Below are 13767 nucleotides of genomic sequence, written 5' to 3'. Positions count from 1 at the left end.
GCATGCACATCACATGCTCACCCATGCATGCTGCTGCGTGTCTCTCCGGTCACGGGGAGTCTGACTCAGACCAGCTGTTCAAGGCTGTACACAGCGCAAGTTGTTCACCATCGCCGCTGACACGGCGCAAGCGAAGGGGTGTGATCGATTAGAACCTCAATGCGAATCCAGCCCGCGTCGCTGCTACGCCCGGAAAAACGCGTCCTTCCGAAGCCGACGGCGCACACAAAAACACAGGTGCTCCTCACAAAAATCGTCACAGCTCCATCAATTCTCAAGATTATGAGCACAAATTTGGACAGAGGGTGGATGAGATACACAGCAACCTTTTGAATCAGACAGATTTCTGAAAAAAGGTCGAAAATTTGGAGTGCCGCAGCACGGGATTGAACCGTGGATCGCTGCATTGTCAAGGATTCGAACGCATCAAAAGCACTTCGCGCCATTGGAAATACAAGTGCAGTGCCTTACCACTTGGCCACTGCGGCATGCACTGCGCAGCGCCTTTGAGGCTTGCTATGAATGTTGATATCTTGTGCGCACGGATCACGGATGAGTCCACAAATCGTGAATGTCGCACCAGATATCCTCAAAACTCGCGAATGATGGTGTTGCTTGTCATCCGCTGGCATGCGCGGCGCGCCTTCATCACTTGTTACTCGGCCCGCAAATCTGGCCATCTGATCCTGTACAGCTTTTATTTTCGAGCTCACCTTGTCCCTATATGACATGTCATGCTCCGCCGTGTTTGGACACCACCACCGCAGGCGGTCTCCAGGTCAAGCGCATGCAATGAAGCGCTTCCGTGAACAGCGGTCCGCGCTTTTGCCGTGCGGGGTTTGCGCCGGCGCTAACAGAGGGGGCCTTATAGGAGTCAAGCGAGCTTCTGGCGTCGCCTTGCAGAAGAAGCGAGAACAAGCGTGAGGGAGCGGCCTGGATGCTCCGCTCGACTTCATATAGCTGTGACACTGACCCAAGCTAGGTCCACGCCACTCGGTCATTCAGAATCAAAGTCACGAGCCATGCTGACCAGCGACAGCACAGGCAGGACATTTGCCTCAAGGCTTGATCGACAACGCGCCATGACGCGAGACACCCGCGTGCAGGAGAAGGGTAGCCGCGCGATGGTTTCCCGCGTTTTGACGAAGGAGGACCACCACCCAAATTTGTTTCAGCGCGCCTGACACCATACATAACGGCACCGCGGGTGTTAAGCGTCAAGCCACTCCGCGCGGTGCCGACCGATGCTGGTTTCAGTGAAGGCGTGAAAGTTGCTCTGCTCAAAGCCACGGTAAACGTGGAGAGAAGACGGCGGTCTAATTGTAGCCGCTCGTTGGACAATGCTGAACGTGCTTTGCTCTAGACTTGTGACTACAGCACTGTTCTCGAGAGGTCATGTAATGGCTGTCGCCCTTTGCACGGATGCCTTTCTTTAACATTCGGAATCCATGGGCAGGCAGGGTTTGGCAAAAGCGAATCGAGTGTGAGCATGGTCAGCACACATCGCTCCTGTCCTTCTGAGGCTTGAGCGTCGAGTGCCCTCATGGCGCAGTCAGTTCTTCTGTGAAGAAGGTAACAAGAGGCGCCAAGGAATTAGACTGAAAAGTTCGCCTCGCCCGAGCTTCTTCCTATATAGGAGTCAGGAGATATACACGCGATACACAGCCACGGTTGTGTTTAATGGCATGAGGTCGTACGCGTAGAGGTTGACCCCTAGCAAGGCACTCTTCGCCGGCAACCGCAGCTCGCGCTAGACCTTGCCGCGCTCGCACCGCTAGCTAGCTCATTTAGGAAGGAGTAAAAGCATCGGCTGACATAGACCGTGCAGTGCCCCATCACTCGTGAATGCTGAATCTGACATGGATGCTCAGTCTTCGTCATTGGCGCTATAAAATAGATTGTTGGTTTTGATGTTGCGTCGAGATCTCACCAAGGAGCGAACAAACCAAGCATGCTGAATGTGAGACTCGACTCATGCAGAGCCCCTACAGCGTGATGTGTCTCTGACTATAGAGCACGCTCTGACGCTGTCAATTCGGAGTGCCCCGCCCGCTCCCACGCACGGGGGACCTGCATGATATGCCTCTGACATTTTGCACCCGCACGCACCACTCTAATGATCACAGTGACCGGGGTCATCGTCATTGAGTGAGAACTGTGCGCAGATTGGATTTGTTGCTAGGCGCTGGCCCCAGCTTGGGCATGAAAGTAGCTATGTAGAGCATATATGCATCAGATGCGGGTAAAGGGGGCCCGGGGTATGCGTGCAGCAATAATAAGAGGAGCTATATATATAAGTGATGCGAACGATTGCTTGAGCGCGCCGAGTCCCCATACACATCACCACCGGAACGCCGTGATCGAACATCATTTATACATGCATCGTACCCAGCATGCATGCGCATGAACCATCCACACATGCGTGCATTTGTAGCCGCTGCTGCGCGGCGCTTCTCTGCAGGGAGTAGTTGGCCTCGGCGTCACACGATCTGCGAGTCTGCGACTGAGTGCGAAGTGGAGTCGTGCCCGCGCCTGCATGTGCGGCAATGACGAGCATGCGTACTGTATATCATCAGCTCCACTTTCGCCGCGGGGAAGGACTGTGCTGATGCATGGCAGCATGGCGCAACCTTGCTGAGTGACACCGCGGCGATCCAATCGTCGATGGATCGAGCGCCGCGAGGGGAAGTTCCGAGACGATGTTGACCGGCACTGCTGCGATTGCGACGCGAGGTGTACATGTCAAATGAGCAATCGACGAAAAGGACCTCGCCTGCCACGTCCCCTTTCATCCCATCTTTGCCGCCGTGGCTCTTCATGTGGTCAGGCTCGCTCTGGTTGTGGCCCTCCGCACGCTCAACCCCTTCTCCCCTTTGCTTACCAGCAACCATCACCGCACCGGCTTTGACGTCGGCACATTCTCTTGTCACATCATCCACCACGCTGCTACGATGCGGCTGCACTTTGCTCTCCTGCTGAGCATCATAGTGGTGATCACCACTTGCAGCAGCGTACAGGCATCGCTGGAAGGTTCAGAGAAGCAGCTCAAAAAGATCTGGGCCGCTCTGGCAGACCTCACAAGAGATGAAGGTCAAAGGTCCATGTCAAGCTCTGAGCGCCAAAAGACCATTCAAGACATCCAAGCGCTCATCGACCCCGATGCAAAGAGCCTTCGACAGGGCGAGGATGGCATGCAGGCTGGCACAGCCGGCTACTCCCCCCCTAGCGGCGAGCTTGAGAAGCAGCTCGAGGCGATCGCCAACATCTCGGCTGTAGACTACGCGGATGCCATCACGAGAGAGGCCAAGGAGTACGCGGGCGCCAAAAGCGCATTCTACCCCTTTGCACCCCCTAGCATACCCCTTGCTGTGAAAGGGTGAGTTGCTGGCGATGTCACGCATCGAGCCTAGGGACCTTCGCTGATCGCCGACCTCGCACTCGCGTTCGCGTTCATGCCATCTCTGATGCGCTGCAGACCATGTGAGTACTGCAGGCTCTGCCCTCACTTGAGCGCACATGGTGCAAAGAACGAGATGGACCGCTAAAGCGCCCGTGTCTTACACGCAGATCTCAACACCTGGCTTCCCGCTGGCTCATGGTATCAGACTACGCCTCCAAACGTGGTGGGAAACGGTGGTTTGCTATTCGGTCAAGACCCTGCTTTTTGGACTTCCAGCTACGGCGCTGATGGCCAGTTCCGCATGGCGTGGAACGGCCTGATCCGCATTGACAACACAACGCACCAATGGATGGGGAATGCTTTCGGTACGACTGTTGCCAAGGGCCCGAATGCCAAGCAGCTCTCTGCTACAGTCACAGCTACGCGGTCGATCTTTGAGTTCGAGGCAGACGGCGTCAAGTTCAATGCTACTTTCCTGACTCCAGTCGAGCCATTTGATTGGGTCAGACAAAGTGAGTTGTCAAGCGAGGCAGCGCACGCATCCAGCCAGCCAGCGTCAGGCGCAGCAGCGCGCTGACTGTGGAGCTCCTCTTCCCTACACTCTTCCTCGCAGGTCTACCCCTTAGCTACTTGCACGTTGAGCTGGACAGAGCGAGTGCCAAAGGTCGAAGCGTCCAGATCTACACAGACATCGACGAGCGTTGGATCACGGGCCACGACTATGATTACGAAAACTACCCGACCAAAATGGTGAGTTGAAGCGGTTGCGCTGGATGGAGACTGGTGCGCAGAAAATGTTGAATCTGAAAATCCGGCCGCGCCGCTGCCTGAATCTAGCGCTGGAACGGCAATAACAATGGGTCCTTAGCATACTTGCTTGAAAGGACAGTCCCGGAGAAGTACACCGAATTCCGTCAGAGGGCCGAGTGGGGCACGACAGTCTACGCTACCCGCGACCGCCCTGGATTGACCTCACGCAACAACAACAACGTTGTGGCTCAATTCGAATTCTTGCAAAAAGGGCGTGTGTCCATTGATCACTTCCCAGTAGGCGGCCCGGACAACGCTTTCTCGTTTGCAGTCGACTTTGACAACAAAAAGGGAAGCGATGACGCCATTTTTGCTGTCGGTCAGTTCCGAGATCCTCTGGTCAACTACATCCGTGCCGGATCAGCCCAAGGCTCCAGCTACCTCGAGGACAGGTACGGCCTATGGCGCACGAAATTCGACACTGTCGATGCCGCCACAGCATTCTTCGTACAGGACTTTGAGAATGCTCTCAAGTCTGCCAAGAAGCTCGATGCTCAGATCGATGCTGACGCTAGAGCTGCAGTTGGCGGTGGTGACATCGGAGAGAAGTATGCTGGAATCGTCGCCCTCTCCGTTCGTCAGAGTCTGGCCACGATTGAGATTACTGTCAGCCGCGACAGCAAGACCGGCAAGTACAATTCGACGGACACTCTTATTTTCCTCAAAGAGATCAGCAGCAATGGAGACATGAGTACGGTGGACGTCATCTTTCCTCAATTCCCTCTGTTGACCTACCTCAACCCGGAGCTCCTTCGATCTCTGCTCGAGCCCATCTTCATCTATACTGAGAGCGGCATGTATCCCAACAAGTGGTGTGTGCACGATCTAGGTGTCTATCCTTCAGCGTTCGGACACAACGATGGTAACGACGAACCTATGCAAGTGGAAGAAAGCGGAAACATGATCCTCATGGCTCTGCACTATGCTCAGCTTCAGGGCGCTAAGAAGGCGACTCCTTGGTTGAAGCAGCATTATTCGATCATGCAGCAATGGGCGCAATTCCTCATCGAAGACTCTCTCATCCCCGCTACGCAGCTCTCCACAGATGACTTCGCAGGCGAGCTGGCCAACCAGACCAATTTGGCACTCAAGGGCATCTCCGGCATTGCAGCTATCGGAGAGGTCGCCACCTTGCTCGGCAAGCATTCAGATGCTAAACAATACCAGAATGTGTCTGCGACATACATTCAGTCCTTCTACGGCTTTGCCATCTCCAAGGACGGCTCGCACACTAAGCTGGCATACCAGGACGATAGCAGCTGGGGCACCCTCTATAACCTCTTTGGCGATCGCTTGCTGAACTTGCAGCTCGTGTCGCGTGAGATTTACGATATTCAAGACAGCTGGTATACCAAAAAGGCCGCCAGGTACGCTGTGCCGTTGGACAGCCGTCATGGCTGGGCCAAGACGGACTGGGAGCTCTTCACCTCAGCAATCTCTGCGAGCAATGATACGCGCAATCTCTTCATCGAAAAGGTGTACGATTTTGCATCGAACGGCCGCACGGATGCACCATTCACCGACCTGATGCACTCTATCACGGGCGATTTCCCAAAGGAGCCCTACGACCCTCTCAAGCTCTTCCTTGCTCGTCCGGTCGTCGGTGGTCACCTCTTCCACATGGCGCTGGCCAAGGCTGACAAGGTGAACGGCATCAGCGCCTCGAGCCCGTACAAGTACGGACCGCCCATCAAGTCGAAGAAGCCACCCAGAAAAGAGCGACTGGACGAGATCGCAGGAATTATTGCACGAGCCAAGCAAGGTGCTTTGGGAGGCATCACTACGCCCTCAGGCTTCCGGCACGGCGGCAACACGCCACCGAAGGCGCAAAAGGCTGATGCAAGCTCGAGCAAGTCTGCTGGCGCAACCTCAACGAAGCTGAAGAAGCACGTGACGCGCACAGCCCACGAAGAGAGCCACCATACGGCTGCGTATCATGCTACTGACAGCACTCCTGCTCGTCACGCAGTGATGAGGGGCGGTCAAGCAGCTTTCGGTGCCATGCGTGCCTAGAATGGGCAATTGGCTGAGACTTGTTCGCACCTTCGGCACAAGCTTCTGAAGTCTTTCGAATATCTTGTCGTGGTGTTGACGCTGTCACGGAGCGAGGCAATACATGGCATTCCTGTTCCCAATGACACGTAGACGTTGTTTTGATGTTTGCTGAAGAGCGCTGGGTGCAGGGACATTCTCTTCCTTCGACTTATGACAAAGCAGTCGCATGGAAGCATTGCTCCACTTCCGAGGTGGGATCATCACGCTGTGGTGGAAGATGCTCGATTCGGTCGCAAGCGTGACCGCCGCAGCGGTTCGAGACTTGCTTCAAAAGACGGCCGTGATGTGGTTTGACCCGCAGCGATATAGATCAGAATGCAGAAAAGCTCAGCATCAATCGTGAAATCTTTTGAATCGTGACTGGAGTCGCGTGCTCCGACGCCTGTATGCAGCAGCCGCGCCCAAACTCCTGACTCAAATCGATCACGACGATAGTCGTGATTTCGACGATCAAAGTCGTGCGAGCGCCGCACTTGCTGATGCACCTATATCTACATATGGGGTGCCGTTGCAGCGTGTCGTGCGCGTTGCTTGCTGCTGACGCTTAATTGCTGCTCCGCGTTCACTCGACACGACTCACAATAACTGCTGCATGCATGCGTGGCGCCGCCGCGCTCGTTTCAGCTTCCTGCATGGCCTTTTGATTGGTGGATGATGTCACAAGACAAGGACTCAGTCGATGTTGCTCGCGACCATCATCGCCCATCGCTCTAGTCTTCTGCGAGCACCGATTCATTCGCGTACATCTATTTAGTATCCGTCTCATCTCAGTGACAGGACTTCGCCACCGCAACTCACTGGCCTACGACCACGAATCTCGATCCGACGTCACAAGCTTGCGCACACAAGGCCCTTGATATTCAGGCCTGAAGCGATCACGAGCCGCGGTGCCGCTCTCGCTGCTTCAGACTTTCGCCAGCACGTATACAGGACGCTCGATCGGAAGAGCCACGATGGATCACGGCGACCACCACTCGCCTGGTATGGATCATGGAGGCGGGGAAGGGATGTGCGCACCGGGACAGCGTTCCTGCTCTCCTTCACCACCTGCGTGCAAAATGTCGATGTTGTGGAATAGAGAGACGGAAAATATTTGCATCGTGTTCAGATCTTGGCAGATCACCAATCGAACATCCTTATTGCTTAGTCTGCTGATCATCGTGCTGCTCGGCGTAGCGTACGAAGGACTCAAGGCGGCCATCAGAAATCACGATGCCAGATTGGCCATCAAGTATCATATTCATCCCACCGATGCTGCCGGGGCAGCGTCTACTGGTGGGCACAGAAGGCGCGCGAGTTTGCTCCCCTCAAGTCACTCCCGCACTCCATCAGGACCCACCGGACTCGGCACGTCTGCTAACCTGTCTTCGCGCCGGGCCACCAGCTCACATTTGGATGACAGTTCGACAGCGCTCAGGAAGCAGAGGAGACGATTCGTGTGAGTTTGTATTTTGGGTGGCGAATGTGCAGAAAAGTTCGCTCGCCCGCCACTGGGTGGCTCCCTCCTTGTGGACAGGCGTTGGGCCTCAGTGGAGATGCAGAGACTCGTGCCTGGGCAGCCTCTGGCTTGCGGGCGAGCCGTCCTCTCGTTCCGCTTGTTTGGGTCATAACAATTTTGGGATGTTGCTGACTCGTATGCTTTGTCCTCCTCAGCCCTCCTCTTTTGATATCGCGGGCCGCCCAAGTTCATCGCTCGTTGCTGTATGGTCTATCAGTAGCGCTCTCAATGTTTCTCATGCTCATCTTGTGAGTGGGCTTCGCTCGTCTGTGCGGTTTTGGTATCGATGACTGAAGCGTTGACGCACGGAACCGCACAACAGCATGACTTACAACGCTGATCTGTAAGTGTCCGCAAAGCAGGAGTCAGACTATGGGCCACTTGGGCAATCTTGGGCTGATGAGCGCGCGTCCCATCCACTCTCCAGCATTAGTGCAGTGCTCGCTGGTGCAGTCATCGGGCATTACCTCTTCTCCCGCGATCTTGGTCATATCGTGGATGGGGTGGACAAGGGTCCAGCTTGTCATTGAGAATGCCGAATGCATACAGTCACAGTCAGAGTGCACAAGTGCATACACGCGCACACAAGCGCGGCCAAGAGACCTTGTGGACCCGCGAGTGCGATCGTGGTGATTGTCTGCTATGCAGATCGTCCGCGACAATGAATCCGGTGGACTGGATGCATTGCAAAAATGGCTCGAGCGTGACTTGGGCGTTTCACGTGTACATGCAAGGCCGCAAGACCATTCCGGATCTGCTGGCTTGGCAGTGTCGTATTTGTCCCTTCCCTTCCGACCTTTCTTTCCGTCTTACTTTTGCTTGGTTGCTGCTGAGCGGCCCATTAGACCGAAAGATGATGGAGTGTGACTGCTCCCTTTCATCTCTACGACCAGCATTTCTACCTGATTCGCTACGCAGACGCGAATGATTCGAGCGCGACTTTTGGTTCAGTCTAGAGTCTCATTTGAAACACTCACTGACTTACAGGTACGCAGAGTGAATACGACCTTCACGACCTTGCTCGTGACTCACGACTCATGCAGACTCCAGACTCACGACTCTTGACTTTTGACTCGCATGACGCGAGCGCCTCCTGTGGACACGTGATTCGCAGTGTCGTGTGCGAGTGAGTCAGCAGCCCGCATGTGTGCTTGTGCGTTTCTCATTGAACAGCGTGAGGGCTTTGCAACGGGGTTGGCATCCTTGGACCTTTGCGTTCACCTCCATGCGCTGTTTCAGAATCATCAAGACTCACGATTGATGCGTGGTGCTCGCACTTCACCTGGCGCAGCACAGAGGCTCACAGACTGCGCGGTTGCGTCTGGGACGCAGGCGGGCGCGCCATCACAATCATCCTGACTGGCTGCCTTCAGCCCTTGGTAGTCTGCATCGTGTCGATGCCAACAGAGAAGGGAGTGAAATGAAGATGACCTGAAAGCGACTTGAAAAGATCATCCAAGGTCGAAGTCAACATCAACATCGCACTCCAGCTCAAAGGTTCTTCAAGATGCCCTTTGAAGCAGGTCTTGAACTCTATCGCTGGCTCAAGCCCTCTCGGTCTGGCCAAGAAGAGGTTCCGCCAAGAGCTCAAAGTCTACGTCTACCTCAAGATGTGCTCTGGGAGGTGGCAGAGCATTCAGACTTTCAAACCTTGCTGAATTTGGCCCTGACCAATCGCTCCACTCTCGATATGTTGAGTGCTCGACTTTCCAGCTATCACTACACCACGGACGGCGACGTGCTTGCGGCCATACCCGTGCAGAATCGCAGACACGTAAAAGACCTCATCGTCTATCCGCGACTACATCGTGAATCCGATCACAGTTGGCACAGTTGGCGCAGGCGCGAATGGGACATGGGTGACCAAAATTTGCTCATTCGAGATTTGGCCTCGCAGCTTCGGCATCTCACCAGCTTGAGGAACTTGCGCGTATATGGTGGAGAGCTGCGCGAGTCATTCTGGAGTTTGTTGACAGCAGCGCCACAATTAGAGGTCATGAGGATCGTGGGAGGATCTCCTCTGTGGCCACTTCTCAGCCCACCGGTAGGTGCCATGCTCTCGTACCGCTCTCTCGCTGTCCTTGTCGCTGCATCGACTGAGGCGTTGTCATGGCCGACTCTCAGAAAGAAGAGGCAAGTGTAAGATTCAACTTGCGTTGCCTCGAAATCGACATTCTTCGCGCCCCTCGGGACGTTAGTAGTGAGTAGCCGGACCATCGAGCCACGGTGATAACAGATCATATAAACCGTTATTTTGGCTGACCTAGGGCAGTCATTCAGTCCTTCAAAATCCTGGATTGATGGACGAAGTGCGCTCTTGTATCGCGAATCTTGTCCTGAAGGTGCGGCTAGAAGAGTTTCGGCTCAGCATCGCTCATAGCTTGCGCCGACCCGACGCTTTGCGTATCATTGCGCCTTTGGCCGGAGCCACTTGGCGTGAGTACTCAGCGTGAAGAGCCCTGTACTTATGAGGAGGTCGATCTGATGTGGCTCACGTATCGGTCAATCTTGAGCAGCTTTGAGGATCCTGCAAATATGTGAGTTTCAAGGAAAAAGGCGCGGTGATGTGCTTCCGCATGTTTGCAGGCTAATCATTCGATCTGATATCGACTCTGTTCAGCGGGGTACGTATACAGCCCTAAGCCGCCGCGAAAGCTGCTCTGAATCTCACTAACCTGTCATTGAGCAGACTCCCTGGCTGCCGAGACGAGCTTCTTGATCTGATCCTCCCCAATCAGTACTTCAAGTTGCAGACGCTCGTGCTTCCTACCGAGCAGCGCGCGCAGCCGCTCAGCGCGTCCTCGGCTCTTCTCGTACAGGCAGCGACAGATGTTCCCAGCCCAGGTGGCCTGCCTCTCCCCCTTCTGGAGACCCTCTGCTGTGACGAGTACGTCGTGGCGGCGTTATTGAGCGTATCGCGTCCCCGCCTTCGCGTCGTGGAGGGCTTCCAGTGAGCAGAAAAGTCATATAGATGCTGTTACTCGTGCCTTTGCACCGCTAACTTCACTTCGATAACAGTTTTGGCACCTCGCCCAGCATGGACGATCGACTTCTGAGCTCCTTCCACCTCAATCGTCAGATCACGGTGCTTGGAGGTAGGTTTTGCGGACCAGAACCAAATAAAGATTTGCGAACGCCCTGAGCTGAACAGGTGCGCTCTTTGAACTTCCCCACAGTCCGGCATACACCCTCAGGCGAGATTGGTCGCCGGGCGCGAGCGAGGCTCTTCCAGGCTTTGCCGAACGTGCGACATCTTCACCTCACGGAATATTGGCCTTCTGGTCGCTCGGGCATCAATACGGAAGACTTTGCGAATCTCAAGAAGCTGGAGCGTCTCGAAGGATTTCGCTTGGATCTGTCAGAAGTCGTCATGGCGCCCGCTATAGATGCGAATGGAGTCCGAAGACAGACCGTGGGAGACGCAACGAAGTGGTGCATCGGAAGGCTCGCTTGCGCGTGCCCACGTCTCCGTCTTGTGCAGGAATCGCGTAATTGGTACTTGATCACTCGAGTGGAGGGATCCGATGCTGTGCGATCCATCGTCGATACGTGAGTCACAGATCCTGTCGCTCGGCGCTGCAGCCGATTCTTGCGCAGGCCGAAGTGATTTGCTCAGCTTCCTGCAGGACTTCTGATCGTAGTGATTGTCCATCCATGCACGCGTAGTCCAGCTAGTCAGGTTCTCAGCTGGAGAGCCTCCTTACCTGCGTCAAGGGAAACGGTCGAGGAGACCCCGTAATGCCCTGCCATGATCATGTAAGTTGCACGTGGCCTCGATCCCATACCTTCCTGCCAGCAGATTGCAGCGCCAATAACCGGAGAGGTACTCACGCGTAGTTAGATAACGCGCACAGCACGCGTTTCGTGATTGCAGACCTTCGCAGCCACGCATCAGGAAGTCGGGCGCGGGGGCAAAGCATGCAGCGACAGCAAACGGCAAATCCTGCGGCTTGCGAGACCGCAACACAGCCTTGCATAGCATCTCCACTCGATCGCGCCGAATGTGCTGCCGTAGCGGCTGAGACAGGAGGTGAGACGGCGGGCCTCTCGCTCTCTAATTGATGCAACGCCCACGCGCATCCATGCAGAGGAGTCAAGTTGCGAGGGAACTCTTCACTCGGCAACTCTCGACCCTTGAAGTTCCGCATTACGTCCACCTCCATCCACACCGCTCCTTCTTCTGTCCAGCATGAAGCTCGAAACGTCGCCTCAAGGCCTCGCGCGGAAGGCCGTCGATGGCCATGCACCGCATCCAGAGCTCAACTCCAATTGCCGCCGTGCACGTCGGCTTCCTTCAGACAGGTTCCAGACCTACCCAATGGACATTCAGTGAGTGCTGAACAAGCGCACATCCTCCTCGCATCCTTCTACTGTCTGACTATGCGCCCACGCTGATGATGAAAGGTTCTCTTTACAGCGCTTGCCTTGCGAAGCATCTGGATGCCGAGAGTTTGCTGGCCATCAGCCTGACCTGCCGTGCTCTGGCCACACTATACGCCTTGCCGCTATCTCGATGCCTCGCTCTGAACTCGGGAGACGAGTTGCTCAACTTTGTTCAGCATCATCAGCGCAAGAGAGATCAGCTGTACGCTGGCGGGAATTCTCTTGATTATCGTCAAGATGTAGTCAAATGGACAAGTCCGGTGTACGATCTGAAGCTCGACGATCCAGGTACGCTCTTGAACTCGCGGAGGATCATGGAGCTCCATCAGCTCATACGCGAGAGAGAGCGCGCCCCGGACTTTCCGGCCGAGGAAACATCGTCTGGTCTACTGGGCGCAGTGCTGGATCTGTGCCCAAAATTGAAGTCCATTCGCACCTATCACACCACCTTGCCTCTCACTACTTCCTTAGCGTACGCGCTCCTGAGAACGACTCCTAACCTCACCACCCTGATCTACAGGTCTAAATGGTGCGACCCGAATGCTCTCGCTCTGCTATTGTCCCGTTCACAAATCAAGACCCTTGATGTCTCAAGTGCTCGGTTCTGCGCCTGCAAAGGCGACGAAGTCAGGCATCTCGACGCCGAAGCCCTGGGGTGCTGGATCGTCGACTCGAGGTCGTTGCAGCGCTTGGTCCTGACATCGAGCTACGTGACAGGCTGGAATCACGGAGCGCTGTGGCGCCACATGGCTACGCTGAACTACGGGAATGGTTCATCGGGGGATCGGAGAGCTCTTCCGCCCGTATTGAAGAGTCTAGAGCTTCGCAGAACGCAAGTCAACGCCAGCGCTTTCGGTGCCTTTCTGTCAAGTCCCAACGCTGGAGCTTTGACCCACCTCTTTCTGGGTGGAGTCGCGCGTCTGAGCTCAAAGTCGATGGAGGAGAGTCTCACTCCACGGTCAGGCGAGGCGCCTTGCGCTTTCGTCGCGTCATGCGAGCTATTGGACCTCGAGATCGACGGCCGACTTATGAGCTCAGAGCTACTCAAGCTTCTCGGAAAGCGGATCGGCTACTTGCGCGTCTTCGAGCCCAACTCCGTTCAATGCATGGCTCTGACAAATGTGCTAGCCGATGGCTTTCTGCCTAAGCTACACCGACTGGTCATCTGTCCCAGAAGCCAACACGACGACGAATCTCTTCGAACAAAGGCGACAAGAGGCACTACTCCCCATCAGCCCGTAAGCGCGAGGCACGCAGCGACGATTGCCCTGACCGCCATGTCTCTGGGCGTGAGGGACACCACGGTAGGCGATGACTTCTGGTGGGGCATCGAGGAGCGAAAGAATAACATGGCAGCCTATCGGAGAATGGAAGCGGAGGACCAGCGCAAGCAGGCAGCAGAGAGCGCCCGAAAGGCGCTGCAGCGAGCTCGAGATGCAGATGGCTGGGAAGCCGATGAGGAGGTCATGGTCTTTGGCAGCCTGCCTTGTGGAGCCGCGCGGCAGCAGTGGGGCGAGGGCGGCCTTGATCATTGGAGAGACTAGCTACTGTGCTCCGCGGCCACTACTTTGCTTCGAGTTCCGGCCAGCCCAGCACATCAGTGGAGTTTTGAGCAACTATT

At 55.4% G+C, this 13767-nt stretch overlaps 5 protein-coding genes across 5 annotated transcripts; all 5 read left to right on the top strand.

Annotated features, from left to right (window-relative positions):
- Positions 1-2717: 2717 nt before the first annotated feature.
- Positions 2718-6582, top strand: IE81DRAFT_320617 (putative glutaminase A). The gene is made up of 5 exons (XM_025513083.1): positions 2718-3376; positions 3476-3480; positions 3568-3912; positions 4014-4150; positions 4238-6582. The coding sequence occupies exons 1-5, from the start codon at positions 2952-2954 to the stop codon at positions 6221-6223; spliced, it is 2898 nt and encodes a 965-aa protein (XP_025372184.1). The 5' UTR covers positions 2718-2951; the 3' UTR covers positions 6224-6582.
- A 308-nt stretch (positions 6583-6890) lies between these two features.
- Positions 6891-8419, top strand: IE81DRAFT_320616 (Ctr-domain-containing protein). The gene is made up of 4 exons (XM_025513082.1): positions 6891-7703; positions 7919-8011; positions 8086-8106; positions 8191-8419. Exons 1-4 carry the CDS (start codon positions 7219-7221, stop codon positions 8291-8293), a joined length of 702 nt encoding a protein of 233 aa, XP_025372183.1. The 5' UTR covers positions 6891-7218; the 3' UTR covers positions 8294-8419.
- Positions 8420-8973: 554 nt separating this feature from the next.
- IE81DRAFT_225922 (hypothetical protein) lies at positions 8974-10285 on the top strand. The gene is made up of 2 exons (XM_025511088.1): positions 8974-9963; positions 10044-10285. The coding sequence occupies exon 1, from the start codon at positions 9271-9273 to the stop codon at positions 9904-9906; it is 636 nt and encodes a 211-aa protein (XP_025372182.1). The 5' UTR covers positions 8974-9270; the 3' UTR covers positions 9907-9963; positions 10044-10285.
- Positions 10286-10548: 263 nt separating this feature from the next.
- On the top strand, positions 10549-11793 carry IE81DRAFT_225860 (hypothetical protein). Its single transcript, XM_025511087.1, has 5 exons — positions 10549-10713; positions 10782-10858; positions 10940-11312; positions 11430-11519; positions 11605-11793. The coding sequence occupies exons 2-4, from the start codon at positions 10801-10803 to the stop codon at positions 11500-11502; spliced, it is 504 nt and encodes a 167-aa protein (XP_025372181.1). The 5' UTR covers positions 10549-10713; positions 10782-10800; the 3' UTR covers positions 11503-11519; positions 11605-11793.
- Positions 11741-13748, top strand: IE81DRAFT_225846 (hypothetical protein). The gene is made up of 2 exons (XM_025511086.1): positions 11741-12092; positions 12181-13748. The coding sequence occupies exons 1-2, from the start codon at positions 11953-11955 to the stop codon at positions 13688-13690; spliced, it is 1650 nt and encodes a 549-aa protein (XP_025372180.1). The 5' UTR covers positions 11741-11952; the 3' UTR covers positions 13691-13748.
- The last annotated feature ends 19 nt before the right edge of the window (positions 13749-13767 follow it).

Source organism: Ceraceosorus guamensis (genome assembly GCF_003144195.1).
Source record: "Ceraceosorus guamensis strain MCA 4658 unplaced genomic scaffold IE81scaffold_7, whole genome shotgun sequence".
In the NCBI taxonomy this organism is placed as follows: Eukaryota; Fungi; Basidiomycota; class Exobasidiomycetes; order Ceraceosorales; family Ceraceosoraceae; genus Ceraceosorus; species Ceraceosorus guamensis.
Note: the sequence above shows the minus strand (reverse complement) of the source record. Positions and strands in the feature narration are given on the sequence as shown.

Excerpts from the sequence above, each read along its gene's own strand:
- IE81DRAFT_320616 (XM_025513082.1), top strand. The coding sequence starts at position 7,219 with ATGGATCACGGCGACCACCACTCGCCTGGTATGGATCATGGAGGCGGG. Across the intron at positions 7,704-7,918 it reads AAGCAGAGGAGACGATTCGT|CCCTCCTCTTTTGATATCGC; the intron begins GTGAGTTTGTAT and ends TGTCCTCCTCAG. Across the intron at positions 8,107-8,190 it reads ATGACTTACAACGCTGATCT|CATTAGTGCAGTGCTCGCTG; the intron begins GTAAGTGTCCGC and ends TCCACTCTCCAG.
- IE81DRAFT_320617 (XM_025513083.1), top strand. The coding sequence starts at position 2,952 with ATGCGGCTGCACTTTGCTCTCCTGCTGAGCATCATAGTGGTGATCACC. Across the intron at positions 3,913-4,013 it reads ATTTGATTGGGTCAGACAAA|GTCTACCCCTTAGCTACTTG; the intron begins GTGAGTTGTCAA and ends TCTTCCTCGCAG. Across the intron at positions 4,151-4,237 it reads AAAACTACCCGACCAAAATG|CGCTGGAACGGCAATAACAA; the intron begins GTGAGTTGAAGC and ends GCCTGAATCTAG.
- IE81DRAFT_225860 (XM_025511087.1), top strand. The coding sequence starts at position 10,801 with ATGGACGATCGACTTCTGAGCTCCTTCCACCTCAATCGTCAGATCACG. Across the intron at positions 10,859-10,939 it reads TCAGATCACGGTGCTTGGAG|TCCGGCATACACCCTCAGGC; the intron begins GTAGGTTTTGCG and ends ACTTCCCCACAG. Across the intron at positions 11,313-11,429 it reads GTGCGATCCATCGTCGATAC|TCCAGCTAGTCAGGTTCTCA; the intron begins GTGAGTCACAGA and ends ATGCACGCGTAG.
- IE81DRAFT_225922 (XM_025511088.1), top strand. The coding sequence starts at position 9,271 with ATGCCCTTTGAAGCAGGTCTTGAACTCTATCGCTGGCTCAAGCCCTCT.
- IE81DRAFT_225846 (XM_025511086.1), top strand. The coding sequence starts at position 11,953 with ATGAAGCTCGAAACGTCGCCTCAAGGCCTCGCGCGGAAGGCCGTCGAT. Across the intron at positions 12,093-12,180 it reads ACCTACCCAATGGACATTCA|CGCTTGCCTTGCGAAGCATC; the intron begins GTGAGTGCTGAA and ends TTCTCTTTACAG.